General features: G+C 42.0%; 1 protein-coding gene across 1 annotated transcript in view; it reads left to right on the top strand.

Annotated features, from left to right (window-relative positions):
- LOC126183534 (dolichyl-diphosphooligosaccharide--protein glycosyltransferase subunit 1) overlaps positions 1–22,228 on the top strand; it is a 103,902-nt gene that overhangs the window by 23,054 nt on the left and 58,620 nt on the right. The window contains exons 3-4 of the mRNA XM_049925602.1: positions 14,586–14,834; positions 18,425–18,634. Coding sequence (XP_049781559.1) covers positions 14,586–14,834; positions 18,425–18,634 — 459 coding nt within the window. The remainder of the gene's footprint in view (positions 1–14,585; positions 14,835–18,424; positions 18,635–22,228) is intronic.

Raw genomic sequence — 22,228 nt, 5'->3', positions numbered from 1 at the left:
CAGCATCAACATGTCTCTCTTGGAAATGTCTTAAAAGTTTAAAATGTAGCTGCAAAAACTCTGTCATACCATTATATGTAATGGTCATCCAGAAAGTAAAGCCAAACGATTGCACACCACTCCTGGTACTGATCCCATTTCAGCGTGAGCCGAGTTTTGTTGCTGAGCAGGAAAGGAGGTGCCCATTGAAAATCCTGCCAAATGCAAAAAATGTGGTGTCATTCATTCAATCTGTTGGGAGTGCATACCAAGAGGAGAAACAATACCGTATTTACTCGAATCTAAGCCGCACTCGAATTTAAGCCGCACCTGAAAAATGAGACTCGAAATAAAGGAAAAAAAATTTCCCGGATCTAAGCCGCACCTGAAATTTGAGACTCGAAATTCAAGGGGAGAGAAAAGTTTTAGGCTGCACCTCCAAATCGAAACAAAGTTGGTCCATTGTAATATGAGACACAGTTTAGGTCGAATGAATGACGATACAGCTACAGTAGTTTGGTTCAAGTCGTAAGCTTAGCAGTTAAGCTTTACCACGTAGCCATTGCTCTGCGTCAGGTGCTCCGTCCGTATTTATACGGGTACCCTTCCTTTTTCACGTGCTTCGTCTGGTTTGAATCGGTTGCTTATTTTGCTTTGATATGATAAGTGCTGTTTTCTTTGTTATAGGTGTTTGCGTCACTCTTAAGCTGAAAATGCATTACTGCACTGTGTCATGCATTGTTTGTCGCATTCTGATAGTGCGTGTTTACGGCCTGTCGCGGCTCGCGGCATGGCTTGCTTTTGTGTGCGCTACCGCCGCGTACAATTAAAAAAAAAAAAAAAAAGAGAGAGAGAGAGAGAGAGAGAGAGAGAGAGAGAGGAATCGTCTCATTAGCGAAACAATGGCAAGAGACTGCTATTTGTTGTTACTTACACTGCTGCTTTCTTTCATAATAATCAACAAGAATCAAATAATAGACTGTGTATGATAGAACATGTTCTGAACGAGAGTTAGGCGAAAATTTTTCTCCGTTTGAAAATCTTTGCAGCCGCTTCTTTATTACATCAAATACTGCACAGAAATTAGGGTCATCTTAGATTTAAAAATCTAGTCACTTGCCGTGCTTCATTTCTGACTATATCACTATTAGGCATAAGAATAATACGAATATAAACATGACACGATACGTATATTCTTCCGCGTTTGCTGTTGTCTCACTCTAGTTTCTCAGTTTATTAGGCAGACAGGATTTAAATGAGATAGCAGCAAACACGAAAGAATACATGGAAAAATGTTTATATTCGTATTCTTCTTATGGTGAAGAGAATACTGTATGTGATTCAAATTTCATCAGGTTCCCATTAGCAACCATCTTTTCTCACAGATAGGAAAAAATTCAGAACGTAGAGTTGGCCATATTGACAAACATCCCAGTCTTGCCAGTCAGATTTTCGTAGTACACTGAAATTGTGCTACATTCAAAGACGAACAATTCGGAATTTGTATTTACTTCGTTGGATAATGTATGAAAATGCAGTGGTCGAAACTCGCGGCGGAGAAAAAAAGCTCATCTTACACTTTTTTTTTTTTTTTTTACTGACGCAGAGGTTTTGGCGCCAGTATTTATCTTTGTGCCTACAAAGCATGCCTGCGTAGCGCTACATATATTCGACGGCAGAAGTTAGTTGTGGCAGCACGTAGCAACATTTTTCATGACTTCCGCTTGCTTTGCACTCTATTCTAAGCCGCAGGCGGTTTTTTGGATTACGAAAACCGGAAAAAAAGTGCGGCTTAGATTCGAGTAAATACAGTAAGTTCAGAGGCATATTGTGAAACTCTTCATCGACTTCAGCGCACCATACAAAATGAAACCTGGAATGTTGTCAGCAAAGGTGCATTTGATTCATGAAATTGGGTGGCCTTGTGCATCAGCATGAACATAACAACTATTTCAGCACCTTAAGTGGGAAATTTTTGAACATCTTCCTTTACAGCTTTGACTTGGCAGAAAGTGATTTTTGCTTATTCCCGAAACTAAAGAAATTTTTGTGTGTAAAACAGATCTCAAACAAGCAGTGACATCCTGGCTCAAATCATTGGTGGTAGAGGAGTATGACATGGGAACTAAAAAACTGGCCCAGTGGTACAATAAGTGCCTTGACAGCTATGGCGACTACATTGAAAAGTAGAGTAAGGCACTGGAACTTTAAAGTTTTGTGTTGCTATCTTTCATTTTTGTTTAGTTATGCCAAAATGTTCTTTACTTTCTGGACAACCCTTGTAAGCAGTCTGAAATCATCTAGTGTCCCCAGGTCTCTTCCACATGTACAAGCTTCTTTCACAATTTTTAACCTCAGGATTGTCAATGATTAAATTGTGGTGTGTACAAAATTCTACTGAGCAGCTTCCTCTTACTATTTTTTCTTCTTCTTTTTCCTAGTACCAAATTACAGTCACCCATCACAATTAAATGTTCATATTCTTTAACTATCTGAATAATTTACTTTATCTCATCATACATTCTTTCAGTAGCCTCATCTGTGGAGCTAGTTGTCGTATAAACTTGTTCTACTATAGTGTGTGTTTGCTTATATCTTGGCTACGGTAATGTGTCTACCATTATGTTCATAATAGTTTACGTCATTTAGGTTCTCTTATTCATTATTATTCCTACATTACCATTATTTGGTTTTGTGTTGATAAAGCTATACTGACCTGACCAGAATTCTTGTTCTCACTGCCACCTCACTTAACTTGTTCTCACAGTATCTAACTTTAGCCTCTGTGTCGTTCCATGTCAAATATCCTAATTTTGGAATGTTTTCCTTCTTGACTATTTCAGAATTCTATAAAATTTTATGTGAAGATTCCTACATGTCCCTAATGAACGTTGGTGAAGTTTAACATTCATTGAAGCAGTACTGGCTGAGATAAAGTCACTTGTTTGCCTCCATGTGGAACTTCATGAAGATTGAGCGTAAATTTCTGACGACTGTGAGCTGTTATACCAGGCATTATTTTATTGAAAGATATGAAATGTGACAATCTTACACAACTTTGTTTTCTCTTAAGATAAATAAGGACCAGAATTTTACAAGCCATATTCAACCAGAAAATTTTGCGCAAAATTGCCAGAAAATGTCGACACCAAAAAAAAATTTCAAAGTTTGGCTGCTTATATCACAGGGATTAAAGGTATGGCTTTATGAAACTTGGCATGTAGTAACCTAACAACACAATGTTCTTGAATTTGTGGTCTCATTTATGTACCATTTTCCAATAGTGAATAAAATAAGTGCAAAGTTGTAGATTTTGTAAGATGATCAAAAATGATGTATTTTCAACCATATTTTGTAAAAAACTGCATCCTATAAAACTTTCCAGGCTGGCCTCATTAGAAAGACCAAGGTTGTAACCACAAAAAATGTATTTGATTATCTGATTATCCAATATGAACTAACTATGCTAGAAATTTGAAACAAAGTTCAGTACAAAGTTTGTGGTATGAAAAAAAATTGTAAACTTCAGATTCTTGTATCGCGTAGAGTAAACACATGGTAAACATGAAACTTAATGTGCACTAGCTCGGTAGTACAGGCTTCAAAACCACTCTCATTCGAAACAACCCCCCCACCCCCACCCCGAGAACAGTGGTTTTAATTTCCAACATGGGCTAACAGTGCTACATAATTTATAATTTGAGGTAAAATAGCCAGAAAAAATCAAGCTACGAATAAAGTGTTAACATTGGCTTTTTATATGTCATTGGTTAAGGGCATGATAAATGTGGAACTTTGGACACAACTACTTAGCAACAAAAGGTTTTCCAAATATAAAATATCATTCACATACTGCTTCCCAAGGTTGTACAATGACAGTTCAAACTTGATTTTCGTAAAAATTGCAAAAATAGTTCACATTCGGTGTACTTTTAGGAAATCTGTTTCCTGTAATTGATTTCAAAATAATTCCAACATGTACTAACAATACCTAAAACTGATGGACAAATTTGAGTAACTGTACCATGGCAAATTTCAAAAAATGGGAACTGTAATGTTGAGAAGTTTAAAATTAAAATTGATATTACTTTTTGCTTGCTGCCTATGGGAGATACTCATGCAGGTTTGAGAATTAGAGATAAGGTACTTAGCAAATGGCTTTGTGAGTAGACGAAGCCTTGCAACCCAAATGAAGAAATGGGATTACACGCCTGGGAACATGGATGAAGTGCCGAACTGTGGCTGGTATTGCACAACCATCAAGCATGAACCCAGGGACTGGGTGTTTGTGTTGTCATCATCATCATTTGTGGCAGTGGCTAGATTGTACTGTGTAAAAATTAGGACTTTGTACGTGTGCTGATGACTGAGCATTTGAGTGTCCCACAAACCAATCATCATCATCATCATCATCATCATCATCATCATCATAAGGCATGATGCCTACGAGCAATAGGGTTGCTGGTTCATGTTCTTGAACCAGTAGTGTCAATGTCACCCTGGACCAATGCAGTATAGTGAGATATTACTTGTCATTTTAGAGATAGAAACAACATGCAATGAAACATTGGACAATCCTCCATCATTTTCAGATATTTTTAGTGCACTGCATGCACATTGGAAAATCGAATGTGATTATCTGACTGCTTGAAAACGTTGTCTTTCCAACTGCGATTCCTTTGAAATCTGTTACAGAAAAGAGATTTACTAAAAGTAGACTAAATGTGAACTATTTTGGCACTATTTATGAAAATCATGTTTGTACTGACTTTGCAGAAATTTGGAAAGCAGTAAATGAATATACAAAGTTGTTAAAGCTTTTGTGGCTACTTGTTGACAAATTGCCTATTGGCTTCTGTCTCAGGTTCTTCGGCTGATGTTAGTTTGATGATTTTACTGATGTTTTGCCAGCACAAGTAGCTGGCATTGTCAAAGCTTTGTCCTCCATTACTGGTGGTAGACTGGAGTTGAGCTCACTCCTGCAGATTATGTGAACCTGGCATGTCAACGTCCAAGGGCTTTTCCGTGGTCAATTCCGGTGCAGTTCTTCCCTTGCTACCTGCAACAGTCATTCGCTGCAGCACAGGAATCCAGGATCCTCTCTTGTTGAAACTATTGTCATGTTTATGTACTTTTATAGTTTCTCTGAACAAGCAAGTATGATTGCACTTCTTTACAGCAAGAATTTCTATGTCGGTGAATTTACTATGTGGTTGCTCTCACACAGCGCATGCGTCACCATGGATGACTTCTCCACCTGCCCCAGCCTACAATGCCACCTCTGTTGGTTGATTCAAAATGGTTCAAATGGCTCTAAGCACTATAGGACTTAACATCTGAGGTCATCAGTCCCCTAGACCTAGAACTACTTAAACCTAACCAACCTAAGGACATCACACACATCCATGCCTGAGGCAGGATTCGAACCTGCAACCATAGCAGCAGCACGGTTCTGGACTGAAGCGCCTAGAACTGCTCGGTCACAGTGACCGGCTGTGTTGGTTGGTCATCCAGACATTCCAACATAGACTGTTCTGCATGTACGTGGTATGCGGTATATTTCCCTTATTGCAAGTGGGTGCCTTTTCTCCTTTCCCAATCGGAGACACTCATTGATCATCTTTGTCAGTTAATAAATAGTCTTTATGCCTTGTTTGCTCAGCTGATTCTGTCCATCACTCTGGGAATGTATGACAGAAAGGGTGTACCTGACCTTTCTTTTCCGATATGTCACTTCAATGAGTGTTTGATTCTGTGACACACCTTATTTAACTGGTGGAGTACCCATTGCCACTCAGAATATTTTCCAGGTGTTGCATGCCATGTCCAAGGTTCTGCGGCTCACATGGGCACATTAATCACGCGTCTTTTCTGGCTCGAGTGATGATTTGACGGTTTGAGCAGGTATTGGTCTGTGTATGTTGGTTTTTGATGCATGCTATGTGCTATCCCTCATGACCAGCACATCTAGAAAAGGCAGCTGTTTGTCATTTTCTATCTCCATGGTAAATTTTATGTTGGCATGGAGACTGAGTGTCTTAGGAAGTCCTTGAGCTTTTTCCCAACCATAGCTCCACACTATGAAAGTATCATCGACATGTGTGTACCACATCTTAGGTTGATAAGGTGCCAATTCTATTCCTGCGCTTAGAAATGTTCTATGAAGAAGTTGGCCAGCACTGGACTAAGTGGACTATCCATGGAGACTCTCTCCAGCTTAGAAGTTGCCATTCCATATGAATTAGCTCTTGGTGGGACTTGCATGAAAGAGCTTGGTGATGTCTTGTGGGGAAAATGGAACCAATGTGCTCCAGAGTGGCAGTGAGTGGGATCTTGCTTAACAAGGAAACATCCTGAAAACTAGAGGAGAAAGAAAGGTCAGGTACAGCCTTTCTGCCATACATTCCCAGAGTGGCTGACAGAATCAGCCATATATTGCGCAAACACGGCATAGAGACTATTTATAAACTGACAAAGAAAATCAAAGAAAGTCTCAGATTAACAAAGGAGGAAAAGAACCCATTTGCAGGGAAATATATTGCACACCATGTATCAGTCAACACCAGGATCATCAAGCATAATGGCATTGCAGGTTGGGGCAGGTGGAGAAATTGGCTATGGCGGAGCGTGCACTACATGAGAGCAGCCACATAGTCAAGTTCATGCTGGTGAAATGTTAGTAAAATCATCAAACGTCAAGCTGAAGGACCCGAGACAGATGCCAACAGGACATGAATGATACTTTGTATTGGGAAACCTTATGTTGCTAAGTAGTTGTCCAAAGTTTCGTGCATACCATACCTGTAATCAATAAGATATAAGAAGCCAAAGTTATACTTTATTTGCAGCATAGTGTTTTATGTAGTGTTGTTAGCCCATGTTGGAAATTACATCCACTATTTGGGGGAGGGGGGGGGGACTGGTTTTGAAGCTTTGATAGAAAACAGTATTTGTACAAGAAGTGTCAGGTATATCATATTTTCACCCTTACACAAAGATCATCTTATCAACAAATTTGTAAACTGTGGGAAAATAGTAGGTGAATGAAATTTTGTATTTCACATCCTTGTGCTATTGAGCTAATGCATATTAAGTTTCATGTTCGGCATGTGTTTAGTCTAAGAGTCTGAAGTTTACATTTTATCGTGCCACGATCTTTGTGCCCAACTTTGTTCCAAATTATCTAGCATTGTTAGCTCCCATTTGATAATGAAATACAGTTTTTGTGGTGGAAACCTTGGTCTTTCTAATGAGCTCTGTTTGGAAACTTTTATGGGATGCAGTCTTTTATAAAATCTGGTTGAAAATACCATGTTTTTTATCTTTTTTGCAAAATCTTCAACTTTGCACTTAATTTATTCAGTATTGGAAAGTGGTACATGAATGAGACTATATATTCAACAACTTTGTGTTGTTAGGTTACTACATGCAAAGTTTCATGTCTGTCATACCTTTAGTCCCTGTGATATAAGACGACAAACTCTGAAATTTTTTTGAGCGCTGATGTTGTAGGGTGATTTTGCGTAAAATTTTCTGACTGAATACGCCTTGTAAAATTCTTTTCGTTATTTTTCTTGTGAGAACACATTAAGTTGTGCAAGGTGGCCAAATTTCATGTCTTTCAACAAAATATTGCCCACTATATAACGGCTCACAGTCACCAGAAATTCTCCCCCCAGGGGCTCAGCATTCATTTGCTGGGTACGGGCTTGGCGACCCCGGGGTCCTGAGCTGGGGACTGGTCAGCGCCGCCGGTCTCCTGTCACCGTAACGCCCGGACATGCTTCAGCGACCACCGTATGGCGCGGTGGTGGAATGTTGTGTGCTGCGGGGAATGATAATCTTGGCTTGACCGCCTGGATTGCGAGGAAGGACAACCTCTATAAAAACCCCTCAATCTTCCGGTGTGCTCCGCGCCTATGAGATGCATTGCTGTTGAGGTGGAACAGTCGCGAGCGGGCAACCTCTGGGGCACCTGCCACACCCCAGTTGTATCAGGCTTACTCAGGCATGCGGGGCTCTGTCTGAGCGGACCTTTAGTTCCCTAGCTGCTCGTGGGACCGCAATGGACCCTTCGACCTCTACATTTCCCCCTACCAGTGGCTTGGGTGGGCCACTGGTAGGAAAACACACCCCATCGAAGAAGCGTCTTCGTGCTGCGAGTCCTCCAGCGCCTAGTGTTGATCGAGATTTATCAGACTGTCGTAACAGAGCACATGCTGATAATCAGAATGTGTTTTTGATTATTAAACGGAAGGAGGGTAGCTTTGAGAGGGTTTCTCCCTTTTACATCCACAAGGGTCTTGAGGGGATTGCAGGAACACTTAAATCTGTGAAGCGACTTCGCAATGGGACTCTGTTAGTTGAGACATCTAGTTCCCGTCAAGTCACTTCTCTTCGGAAAGCAACCTGTCTCGGTGAGTACGCTATCGAGACCAAGCTCCACTCCACTCTGAACTACAGTAAGGGTGTTGTGACATGTAGGGACTTGGTGGATATCCCCACAGACGAGTTAAAATCTGAATGGGCTGATGAAGGTATTGTTGACGTGCAGCATATTATGAAACGAGTCGATGGGAACCTAGTCAAATCCGACTTGTTTATTCTCACATTCTTTGCCCACGACTCCCAGAGCATGTTAACGCGGGGTTCTTACGTTTGCCAGTAAGGCCATATTTCCCCAACCCAATGCGCTGTTTTAAATGTCAGCGCTTTGGGCATACTACGTTGGGGTGCAATGGGATAGCCACTTGTGGTAAATGTGGTCAGCCTGCCCATGAAGGAGCCGATTGTTCATCACCTGTGAAGTGCGTGAATTGCTCTGGGAGTCACCCTGTCTGGAGCCGGGTCTGCCCCATCTATCTCGAAGAACTGAAGATACAGGAGATTAAAACATCTAAGCGCATCCCCTATGGTGAGGCCAAGAAGCTCTTTAAGGCCATGCAACCTCCTGTGTTTACAACATCTTTCGCTTCCGCTCTGAAGAAACCGGTACAAATGGCCACTGTTGCTACGCAAACGGAGGTTGTTAGTGTTAGCACTAATACCTGCGTTCGCCAGTGCACTTGTGCTGCTGCGGTTGTTTTGCAACCTGCGGCTCTCCCTGCAACGTCGGACAAGGCTGTGGTTGCCGACATTGGGGTACTTCCTGCCTCTCCCCCTATGGCGCCTTCAGCCCAGGCGAGTAAAGCTCTACCTGTTGACAAGGCTCTGCTTTCTAAGCCCTCCAAGACAAAGACGCCGAAGGTGAAGGTTTTGCCACCTGAGGAGACTAGTCAGGGTTAGTCCGATGACGAGGCCATCGTACTGTCTGACATCTCCCGTGGGTCGTCATCGGAGCTGATGGACATTGATGTCGACCGGGGGCGATCTTCTCGCCCCAGGACTAAATCTCCGGCGGGTACGGGCTCTCCTCCGAAGCACAGAGGAAGGGTGAAAGTTCAGCCACCCTAATCACTGGCTCCCATATTACAGTGGAACCTGAATGGGTTCAGGACGCATGTGGCCGAATTACAACTCCTTGTACGAGAGTGCCCTTTGTGCTTATGTCTCCAAGAGACACATTTTCGGGCCACTGATGCTCCTTCTTTACGGGGCTATACCATATATCGGAAAGATGATCTGACGGGGCAAAGGGCAAAGGGTGGTGTTGCGGTTTTTGTCCGTGACATGCAACCCTCATCTGAGCTCCCTCTCGTTACAGACTTGCAAGCAGTTGCAGTTGACCTTCTTGTGGGTCGGAGGCTCACAGTCTGTTCAGTCTACTTACCGCCTCAGGATGCAATAGACTCTCAGGCTCTCACAGACCTTATTAGCCAACTCCCCCGCCCATTTCTTCTGCTGGGGGACTTCAATGCTCATAATGTCTTATGGGGCTCTCTGACTACTTGCCCCAGGGGTCGCATTCTGGAAAGCCTCATGATGTCTGAAGAACTGTGCATCCTCAACTCTGGTGCTCCTACTCATTTCTGTACTGCTTCCGGGTCGTCATCGGCTATTGACCTTTCCTTTTGCTCTCCTGCACTCGCGGATTCTGCTCTGTGGGAGGTTGTTGCTGACCTCCATTCTAGTGACCACTTCCCCCTTTGGATTCGCCTCCTGGATGAGGCTGTGGCATTATCTGTGCCACCTCAGTGGCACCTCTGCCGAGCTGACTGGACACTTTTCAGCCAACTGGCTGTTTTGGAACACCGTGCTAGCGTCCACGAATGGGTAGACCATGTTACGGCCGTGATCTCCCATGCTGCTGAATTGTCCATTCCACGGTCATCTGGTCATCCCAAGAGGCGTCCTGTCCCTTGGTGGACCACTGAGTGCCGCTCCGCCATCCGAGCCCGTCGTGCAGCTCTGCGCTGCTTCAAGTGCCGTCCCTCCGCTGACAATCTTGCGGCCTTTCGGGTGGCAAGGGCCAAAGCGCGGCGAGTGATTAAAGAGAGCAAACGACGGTCATGGCAATTGTTCTTGAACTCCATCTCCCGCTCCACTAATTCTACGAAAGTATGGGAAGCCATCAGGAGGATTTCCGGGAAACGCAGCCAACTACCTGTCACGGCATTGCTGCATCAGGGATGTCTCCTCACGGCGCCGAGAGACATTGCCCAGACACTGGCCATGCATTTTGCGGAATCTACCGCCACTATTAACTGTGATCCAGATTTCTGCCGCTACCGAACTGCCATCGAGAAGGGTCACTTGGACTTCCGGTCTCCAAATTCTGAACCCTACAACTGCCCCTTCACAATGTGGGAACTGGATTCGGCGCTGTCTGTGGCTCATGATACTGCGCCTGGTCATGATCAAATCCGATACAGCATGCTGCAGCACTTGTTGCTGCCATCCAAGGAAGTTCTCCTGAGTTGTTTTAATATGATATGGTTATCCGGCACATACCCTGACTCGTGGAGGGAGGCGGTTTTGATTGCTCTCCTCAAACCGGGGAAGGACTGAACGCATCCCAGCAGTTATCGAAGTATTGCTTTGACGAGCTGTGTCGGGAAGACGTTGGAACGCATGGTCAACCGTCGCCTGGTTTGGCTGCTCGAGACCAGGCAGCTCCTTAGCCCCTCTCAGTGTGGCTTTCGGCGATGTCGTTCCACTATCGACAACTTGACCCTGCTTGAGGCGGCCATCCAGCAGGCCTTCCTACGTAACCAGCATTGTCTTGGTGTCTTCTTTGACATTCATAAGGCGTATGACACTACTTGGCGCCGCCATATCCTCAATCAACTCCATGAGTGGGGCTTACGTGGCCGTCTCCCCATCTTCATTCGGTCCTTTCTTTCCCACCGCCTCTTTCGTTATAGGGTTGGTAATGTGCTATCTGATTTGTATGTGCAGGAGGATGGTGTTCCTCAGGGAAGCGTTTTAAGTGTCACCCTCTTTGCCGTCGCCATTAACAGTATCACGTCCACTATCCGGAGTCCTGTCCAATGCTCCTTGTTTGTGGACGATTTTGCTGTTTTCTGTTCTTCCTCCAATCTTGTCACTGCTAGTCGGCAGTTGCAGCGATTAGAGGCATGGACTGCGAAGACGGGTTTTACCTTTTCTGCAGACAAATGTGTGTGTGTGTTCATTTTAATCGTTCTCGACGTCTTTTTACCTCCCCTGACTTGCGTCTGAGGGACACCATTCTTCCTTTTAGCGACACTGTGCGGTTCCTGGGCCTCACTTTTGATTCCAAGTTGTCGTGGTTGCCTCACCTTAAAGACCTCAAGGTGCGGGCCCTGAAGGCACTGAATATTTTGAAGTGTCTGAGCCATCGGTCCTGGGGAGCAGATCGGGCGCGTCTGCTGCAGTTCTATAGGGCTTTCATCCGATCGCGTCTTGACTATGGTTGCACCGTGTATGGGTCAGCAAGGCCTTCGTATCTGAAGATTCTTGATGCAGTACACCATGAGGGTATCAGGCTGGCCACTGGTGCCTTCCGTACCAGTCCCATCCCCAGCCTGTGTGCTGAGGCAGGGGAACCGCCGCTCGCCATCCGGCGGAAACTCCTCATGGTGCAACGGGTGTGTCAATTCCTTGCCTGTCCTACCTCCCCTGCGTACCCTACCGTTGCCCGACCGCCTATGGAACGTCTCTTTTCCAGTCGTCCCAGGGCAACGAAACCATTTGGGATTCGTGCCAAGCATTTGCTTGAGTCCCTTGGTGTGGAGCGTGTGGCCCCCCAACGACAAGGTTTTACTCGCCTGCCTCCCTGGTTGCTCCAGAGGCCCAGCGTCCTTTTAGACTTGTCGGAGTACCGGAGGAGTTGCACTCCTGCGTTTGTTTTTATCTCCTTATTTTATGATATTTTAAACCAGCATCCCGACCATGTACCAGTATTTACGGATGGCTCTAAACAGGGGGACTCCGTTGGTTGTGCTGTTGTTTTCCCTGATCGAGTCGTCAAGTTACGGCTTCCTGCGGCGTTTACCATCTTTGATGCCGAATTGTTTGCGATCTTGCGGGCATTGGAGCAGATGAGGTGTGTTCCCAGTCTTAAGTTCCTCATCTGTTCTGACTCCCTGAGTGCCCTTCAGACCATGCAACACTTGTATCCAGCGGATACGGTCGTCCAGAACATCCATGATGCCCTCCTCCACCTGCAACGGCAGGGAAGGTGGTGTCCTTCTGCTGGGTGCCGGGGCACGTGGGTATTAGGGGAAACGAACGGGCGGATGTGACTGCCAAAGATGCATGTTCCCTCCCTCACGTTGTTGAATGTGCCGTCCCCCTCCATGCTGTTAGCTCCCTCCTGCATTTTTGTGTTATGCGTCAGTGGGAAGAGGAGTGGCTGGCAGTCGGTGACAATAAGCTGTGTCTGGTCAAGGCTACCACGCGGCCATGGCGTACGTCCTACCAGTCATGCAGGCGGGATGAGGTTCTCCTCACTCGCCTCTGCATCGGGCACAGTCCCTTAACGCATGGTTTTTTACTCCGGCGGGAGGACCCCCCAATCTGCAGTTCTTGTGGCGTCCAGATTACTGTCCGCCACATTTTACTTGACTGTCTTTTATTCTCTGACCAGAGGGCGGTGGTTTCCTTGCCACCGGATTTGCTCTCTATTTTACAAGATGACGCAACGACTGTAGTTAAGGTCTTACGGTTTTGTGTCCTGTCCAATTTGTTGCCTCGGATTTTAGGGAGAGGGTTTTAATGTGCTGCTGGGTGACTGGCTCACCCAGATTTTAGGTAAGAGGTCAGCCAGTCACGATTACCTCCTTGTTTCCCTTCGGTTTCTGTTCTCTTTTCCTTGTGTTTCCTTTCCTTTTTAGTGTGTCCCTTCTCCTCTCGTTTTGCCTCTGTGTGTGAGGATTTGGAACTGCGTCAGGTCTGTGTGTTTCAGCCGTTCTCCTTGTTCGCTGTTTGTCTTAGTCCCTTCACTGCATGTGTTCCTGTTTTTATGCGTTTGGGCGCTGAGGACCACGCTGTTTAGCGCCCGTAAACTATGCTTGGAGTCAAAGAAGTGACTATATATCTCAGTCAGTATTGTTCTGATGAATGTTAAACTTTACTAGTGTTCATCAAGGACATGTACAAATGTTCACATAAAATTTCAACAAGATCTGTGATAGTTGAGTAGAGTGGCCTTGGTGAGTTGACATGGAATGACCCCTATCCATTTACCTACGTAAGTTCTCTAGCCTGCCTACACGACTAAACAATCTAACATTCCATGCTCTGACTCATAAAATGTCAGATTTATTTATTTATTTTTCTTTTTTTAATGACATTGTCCTGAGTAGTCCCTGCCTGGAAATCCAAATGGGAGACTATTTTACCTCCAAAATATTTTATGAAAGAGGATACTGTCACCATTTAACCATACAGTAGACTTCACATCTTCAGGATAAAAGTAACGGTTATAGTTTACTATTGCTTTCAATCATTCACAGTACCCACACAACAAGGCCAAGATGGCAAGTGTTACAAGGCCACATTAGTAAATCATCCAGATTCTAAAGAGTTGTACAAGTTGTGTTGGCTTTTTTTGCCAGCAGGAATGTATTTAGAGACACAGCAAACTCCAACCGAATATGTGGGAGAACGTTGCGCAAAATGTGAATGACTGACCTTACAGTTTCAAGACTCTCTCTTCACAGCAGCATCTAACAATGTAATAATTCTCTGGTCACACACTTTAGCGTTGCCTACCAGAAAAAGGTGGCCCTCATTTCACATTTCATGCTGTACACCTAAAACACACATGCATAGCCAATGTGTGGTTAAATTTTTAGTTTAAACCAAGAACATAATGGATTACAAATTGAAAGCTGCATGCTTTGATATATACTGGTAGAATTTATGGGTTTTTACATCAGCACAAAATTTGAAGTACAATTCAGTGGTGATATTGTAGTTGTTTCAGTGGAAAAACATTGTTTGAATGTGAATGTTGGCTATATTTATGCTGATACACTATTTACTCAGATCCTTTTGACGTAATCTGAATGAGCTCTACAGAACAAGAGGCAAAGAAAAATCATGTGGATGTTTTGTTCTCTTTGTGTGTGTGTGTGTGTGTGTGTGTGTGTGTGTGTGTGTGTGTGTGTGTTAGTAATGTGGTTGCTTTCCATGTGATGACAGTTTTATATGTTATAACTCAGTGATAATGTACATTTCAGGTGGAAGTTGAGACAGTGTTCACGCACCAATTGAAACCTCACCCAGCTTCAATATCGCAGAAGGAGAAGCAACTTGTACTGTATCATGGGAGCACTGTTCTTTATTCACCATATACTGCAATCAAGCAGACAACAACTGTTACCTTGGCATCGAAAAACATAGAAAGTTACACAAAGCATAAACCGGTAGCAGTTTCTGACAATGTAATAACTTATGGTCCATATGAAAAAGTCCAGCCTTTTTCACAGGTGTGTACACACAAACTGATGTGAATTACTTTTTGGGAGAATGTTGGAAACTTATTATATTTTGTATAATGTTTGTTCTGAGTGAACTCAAATGAAAGTAATATTAAAGTGGGAAAAAAAATGTAGTTCAACCATCACATATTGTGCAAATTGGATACAAATGTTGATCGTTAAGGGTCTGAAAGTTATTGTTGATTATAACACACCAAAATAGCAAACTCATTCTTACTTTACTAACATGAAATACAATATGTATATTAAGTACAGGTATAATTTTTATATAAGCTATTTATACACACATTACATAAGCAAACAACAAGTCCTACTGAGATATAAAAAGTGCTATGAAGGTTGTATACATGGAAGAATCCTGGAGATACTAGAACACATCAGACAAATTATATAATAATAAGACAGAGATTTAGGAATCAGGTTTTAAATTGTAAGACATTTACAGGGGCAGATGTGGACTCTGACCACAATCTATTGGTTATGAACTGTAGATTAAAACTGAAGAAACTGTGAAAAGGTGGGAATTTAAGGAGATGGGACCTGTATAAACTGACTAAACCAGAGGTTGTACAGAGTTTCATGGAGAGCATAAGGGAACAATTGTCACGGATGGGGGAAAGAAATACATTAGAAGAAGAATGGGTAGCTCTAAGGGATGAAGTAGTGAAGGCAGCAGAGGATCAAGTAGGTAAAAAGATGAGGGCTAGTAGAAATCCTTGGGTAACAGAAGAAATATTGAATTTAATTGATGAAAGGAGAAAATATAGAAATGCAGTAAATGAAGCAAGGAAAAAGGAATACAAAGTCCAAAAATGAGATTGACAGGAAGTGCAAAATGGCTAAACAGGGATGGCTAGAGGACAAATGTAAGGCTGTAGAGGCTTATCTCACTAGCGGTAAGATAGATACTGCCTACAGGAAAATTAAAGAGACCTTTGGAGAAAAGAGAACCACTTGTATGAATATCAAGAGCTCAGATGGAAACCCAGTTCTAAGCAAAGAAGGGAAAGCAGAAAGGTGGAAGGAGTATATAGAGGGTCTATACAAGGGCGATGTACTTGAGGACAATATTATGAAAATGGAAGAGGATGTAGATGAAGATGAAACAGGAGATATGATACTGCATGAAGAGTATGACAGAGCACTGAAAGACCTGAATTGAAACGAGGTCCCGGGAGCAGACAACATTCCATTAGAACTACTGATGGCCTTGGGAGAGCCAGTCCTGACAAAACTCTACCATCTGGTGAGCAAGATGTATGAGACAGGCGAAATACCCTCAGACTTCAAGAAGAATATAATAATTCCAATCCCAAAGAAAGCAGGTGTTGACAGATGTGAGAAGTACCGAACTATCAGTTTAATAAGTCACAGCTGCAAAATACTAACGCAAATTCTTTACAGACGAATGGAAAAACTGGTAGAAGCTGACGTCGGGGAAGATCAGTTTGGATTCCGTAGAAATATTGGAACACGTGAGGCAATACTGACGCTATGACTTATCTTAGAAGAAAGATTAAGGAAAGGCAAACCTATGTTTCTAGCATTTGTAGACTTAGAGAAAGCTTTTGACAATGTTGACTGGAATACTCTCTTTCAAATTCTAAAGGTTGCAGGGGTAAGATACAGGGAGCGAAAGCCTATTTACAATTTGTACAGAAACCAGATGACAGTTATAAGAGTCTAAGGGCATGAAAGGGAAGCAGTGGTTAGGAAGGGAGTGAGACACGGTTGTAGCCTCTCCCCGATGTTATTCTATCTGTATATTGAGCAAGCAGTAAAGGAAACAAAAGAAAAATTCGGAGTAGGTATTAAAATCCATGGAGAAGAAATAAAAACTTTGAGGTTCGCCGATGACATTGTAATTCTGTCAGAGACAGCAAAGGACTTGGAAGAGCAGTTGAACGGAATGGACAGTGTCTTGAAAGTAGGATATACGATGAACATCAACAAAAGCAAAACGAGGATAATGGAATGTGGTCTAATGAAATCGGGTGATGCTGAGGGAATTAGATTAGGAAATGAGACACTTACAGTAGTAGATGAGTTTTGCTGTTTGGGGAGCAAAATAACTTATGATGGTCGAAGTAGAGAGGATATAAAATGTAGACTGGCAATGGCAAGGAAAGCGTTTCTGAAGAAGAGAAATTTGTTAACATTGAGTATAGATTTAAGTGTCAGGAAGTCGTTTCTGAAAGTATTTGTATGGAGTGTAGCCATGTATGGAAGTGAAACATGGACGGTAAATAGTTTAGACAAGAAGAGAATAGAAGCTTTTGAAATGTGGTGCTACAGAAGAATGCTGAAGATTAGATGGGTAGATCACGTAACTAATGAGGAGGTATTGAATAGAATTGGGGAGAAGAGGAGTTTGTGGCACAACTTGACAAGAAGAAGGGACTGGTTGGTAGGACATGTTCTGAGGCATCAAGGAATCACAAATTTAGTATTGGAGGGCAGCGCAGAGGGTAAAAATTGTAGTGGGAGACCAAGAGATGAATACACTAAGCAGATTCAGAAGGATGTAAGTTGCAGTAAGCACTGTGAGATGAAGAAGCTTGCACAGGATAGAGTGGCATGGAGAGCTGCATCAAACCAGTCTCAGGACTGAAGACCACAACAACACAACAACATGATTGTTTTACAACTGTTGTGACTGAGACCCATGGTAAGTCCTGTAGCTGACATTGGAGCCAAGTCCTGTTTCATGGTTCAGTAGTAAAATTTTTATGAGGTTAAAAAAACCGTGGTTAGCTATAAATAAAAGATAAGTATTTGTATAAAAAAATATCGTATTAGTAAAAGTTACGTACACGTATGGTTATTTTTTGGCATAAATCAACAAAATAATTGAGGCATTTGTTATTTCTGTGAACAAGCTTTTCAATTCCCTCTTCATAAAATGTTACAGCCAATGAATTGAAATGAGTTGTGACGTTATCTTGATGGTCCTCATTAGTTTGAAAGTGCTACCCTCCTAGCCACATCTTCAATTCAGAGAAAAGATTGAATTCACTCAGCACTAGGTTGGGAATGTATGGTGGGTAGTCGAAAATGTTCCAATGAATTTGCTCAAGAACCCATTGGGTTGCACTAGCACTGTGAGAATGATTGTTGTCATGGATCAGAACAATTCGAGAAGCCCGCATGCCTCTTATTTTGTTTCGAATGGCTTTCTGCTCATTCTTTGCTGAATTTCTGCTGCATTATTCCCTTCTGCTTCCAAGAAACAAACAACAGATCTTATCTCCAGTCTGAATTCATTGGCGGCAATATTTTTATGAAGGGGGTATTGGAAAGATTGTCCACAGGTACAACAAATGTCTGAGTCATTGTGTGGTTATGTTGAAGAGTAACTATAAGTGTACATAACTTTTACTAATAAAATATTTTTTATATACACTTGTCTTATATTTATGCCTTGCCAAAGGTTGAAACAAATGTCATAGAAAAAATAAGAGGAGTGTAGATAATACTAAATACAAATAATTGTGTGTACTGTGTCATAAGATGATGTAAATTTCATGTTTAAATTGTGTTTCCCAAATATTTGTGTATGTTGTATTTTTACTTTACAGGATAAAATGATAATTCACTTTGAGAACAATGCTCCCTTCTTGACAGTCACAAACTTGTTAAGAACGATTGAAGTTTCACATTGGGGCAACATAGCAGTTGAGGAGACAATAGACCTGCTTCATACTGGTGCTACTCTGAAGGGACCGTTCTCTCGTTATGAGTACCAGAGAGAGGCTCAGAGTGGGTTGTCGAGTGTAAAGTCATTCAAGGTATGAAGTGTTCATGGTTTTCTATGATGTAAGAGTAAATGCTTAAAAGCCACTGTATGTCTCCAACTATCACAACTCCATGAAAAGGTAACATGAAATGTCATATATCTTCAACAGTTTGTCAAGTATTTCATTTATCTAGTTTTATTCTGTGACACTGAATTATGCCCTGATGTATATTATTCATTATTACTAGAATTTATAAGGGAGAATTATATTTATTTTACTGTATAGCTATATATGATAGCTCTCTAAACCATGCCTAGCTTACATACATTGGTTTTCCACCCGCTGATGATAGTATACAAGCTTATAGAAAGATTTTTCATTAATGTACATTGTTGTATCCCATGTTTGTAAGGCATCAGAACAACTACCAGTTTCTCGTTATATTGTGATCTGGACAATGAGGTTTGGCACACTCATTTTAGCTGTGGATATGTGGATTTTGTCACAAGGCACTGTCAGTTTTTAGGGCAGATTGTATGGTTGGATGAAACATGAATTAATGCCTATCATTCTGTCAGAAAATACAGTGAATCCAATAATCTCTGTGAACAGGTAGTGTGTGTAGGAATTTAGTACAGAACTACACACCTGTTGCTGCCACAGGTATACTGCACGTGCAGGTAACACTGAACTGACATCGTTTCTTACCCCCCCCCCCCCCCCTTTCCTCCGCTACTATTTTTTTTCTTCCCCCCCCCCCCCCCCCCATGCTCTGCACTGTCATTTTGGTATTTGTATTTAGTTATCCAGTAGTATCATCATCATCATCATCATCATCATCATCATCATCATCTGTCTTTGCACATGGAAACTATTAAAAATGAATGTGAGTTGCATCATTTTTATTGTTCAACTATCACTCAGCATAAGGATAGGATGGTGACAGCACTTCATCTGATGTGTTGCCTAAAAAAATGCCAAGATGTATTTAATCATTCCACTTATTTTCTTATTGGATGTCATGATTTAGCGCTCTCCCTCTCCCCCCCTCTAGGTGGGTAACAATGCTAATGGCAATTTGCATTAATTCTCCAAACTGTCATGATGTGTTGGAATCAGTTTTGCCTTTAGTTCTGTTGCATTTTCCTGTAGTGTTGGTCATTTTCATATTTCCTGATTACTTTAAACCTAAAGCTCCTACTTTATAATATTCATTACTCACATTGTTACAGACCTATGGGAGTAATTATTCATGTTTAAGAAGTACTGTTTATTCTTCAGACAGCACCTAACATTTTTCATGTACATGTGCTCTGATGTACCCCCATCATGCTTTTGTCTCTCTGTCATAGTTACTACGGCTTTGAGACATCTTGTTAGAAATGACATTCAGTGGTAACATAAAAATGTTACGCTCTCGGATTTTTAGACAGAGCAAACAACATGCCAACAGCTGTGGATAAGATGGAAAAGATTCAGAAATACTCATTGTCAAGAAGAAGTTAGATACACTAAATAGGAGATCCAACAAACAGTGGCACCTTTCATCACAGGGATGCCTTACAAATTCCAATGAGAGATACTACAAGAGAAATGTCATGCATCTTGGAAAAGTTTGCTGTTGAAATTCCTGGAGCATACATTCTGGGAAGAGTTGGACAATGAATTACTTTCTCCCACATACATCTTGAAAAATGATGACAAGAAAATTGGAGAAATTGGAGGTAATACATAGGTGCACCATCAAAAATTTGTGGCTGGAACAGGGAACACTAGAAAAAATAGTAGTACAACACAACATGGTAAGCCACCCCACAAAGAAGATGTGTGTTGTTGTGCTCTACATGTAAACACATTTTGTGAGATACACTTATGCTACAGTGTTCATCTTTGGCATGCTAAAGTAAAAGGAAACACAAAACCAGGTACATGCAAAATTCTTGCCCTTCCTGACATCGAAAACCTGGGTCCAAAGTTTGACATAAAACTTAAATGACTTTTTCATGTTATCTGTGTCAAAACTTGTGCGTATATTGTGATATATTGTGTAGTACTATATCATCAATTGTAAAATAAAATTGTGCTTTTAGAAACTTTTGACCACCGTATTCTCGTTCAAATCCAATAGTTCTCTAATTTCATTATAAATTTATTTGAAAAAAAGGTATGTTTTTGAGAATTTTCGGATGCTAGCAAACATATATTTTCATAAGTTACTAGTGTTGTATTTAGTTTGTTTCACAGTAAATTAGCATTAGTGATTTACAGTTATTGTAAATAACTAATATGTTGTGCCATATTAGTCATCTTTAACAGGAGTGTGTATTGTCTTTACTTATCACACTGCTGCAGAATTGGTTAGCGACTACAACCTGAAAATTGTTTCGGAGAAGCAGTAGATTTTGGACCAAATTTTTCTGTTGTAGTAATAGATATTTTGTTTTGGCTGAAAATCGCTTCAGTTCCAAAAAGCAACTGCCAATATTTGCAGCATATCAACCCATAAATTAAAGGAGAATCAACAAGCTTAATTTAAAATCACTTATTATTATTCTCAAAATATTGCACCAAGCACAATGCAACCCCATTGTGTTTGCTGTTCTCGGGCACAGGATGAGGAAGTTGCTCTTCATGAGCAGTTGGAAATTGCCTTGACTGCTGTCAAGCGATTGGAAGCTGCTATGAATGGATGTGTTTGGAAGGTTACCGAGAGTCATGTACCAGATATACAAAAGGTACCTCAGGTGCTATCCTCTCCTGTAGATACTGTCTCTTCTGCTGGAAATGTACCTCAGGTACTATCCTATCCTGTAGATACTGTCTCGTCTGCAGGAAATACAGGATCTACCACTACTTAGCCACTGGATTGTGAGTGGCATTGTCAATGGTAGGTATAGGCATCCTGTACAGAGGAGACAAGAGACCAGGGAGAAGTCAAGATGTTACATCTATCCCCCTAAACAAGTTTGAGGTGCTGTCTTCCACAGAAACCGACAGTGACCATTGTGACACATGCTGTGTCCCTTGTCAAGGATGCGAGTGTATTAATCATCTGCAGTTCAGACATTAAGCTAGTAAAGAAACACCTTAGGGAAATAGCAGCAAGGGGCAGGAAGGTACACCATGTGCACTCAGTCTGTATGCCCAGGGACCTCATTCAAGATGTTGAAGAGGTTGTTCTAGCAGCCATTGAGGAAACAGGGTGAGACCAACTGCATATTGTGGCACATGTTGGGAGGAACAGTGCCTGTTGTTTAGGCTCCGGGGTCATACTTGGATCATTTCGACTGACAGAAGGTTGAGAATACCAGCCTTGATTGTAGAGTTTCAACAAAGCTCACAATCTGCAGCATTATCCCCAGGACAGATTGAGGCCCACTGGCTCAGAGTTGAGTGGTTTTGTGACAAGTCAGGCTGTGATGTCCTAGACATGACTTGAGCTGTAGGGCTAAAAGTTGTATGGTCCTCCTGAATGGGTCAGGTGTGAACTGCACATCACAGGATACTATCTAAGTAGCTAACTTTGCACTAAGATGGCTTTCTATCAAGTCCAGATAATGATAGCTGTAGGAGACACCCAAATGTATCAGTGTGAGATCCAAAGAATCGTCCTCTCACAGGCAAGAGTATTAAAATCATAAATTG

This window comes from Schistocerca cancellata, chromosome 4, assembly GCF_023864275.1.
Source record: "Schistocerca cancellata isolate TAMUIC-IGC-003103 chromosome 4, iqSchCanc2.1, whole genome shotgun sequence".
Classification (NCBI taxonomy): Eukaryota; Metazoa; Arthropoda; class Insecta; order Orthoptera; family Acrididae; genus Schistocerca; species Schistocerca cancellata.
The sequence above is the reverse complement of the archived record's forward strand: the minus strand, read 5'-3'. Positions and strand labels throughout refer to the sequence as shown.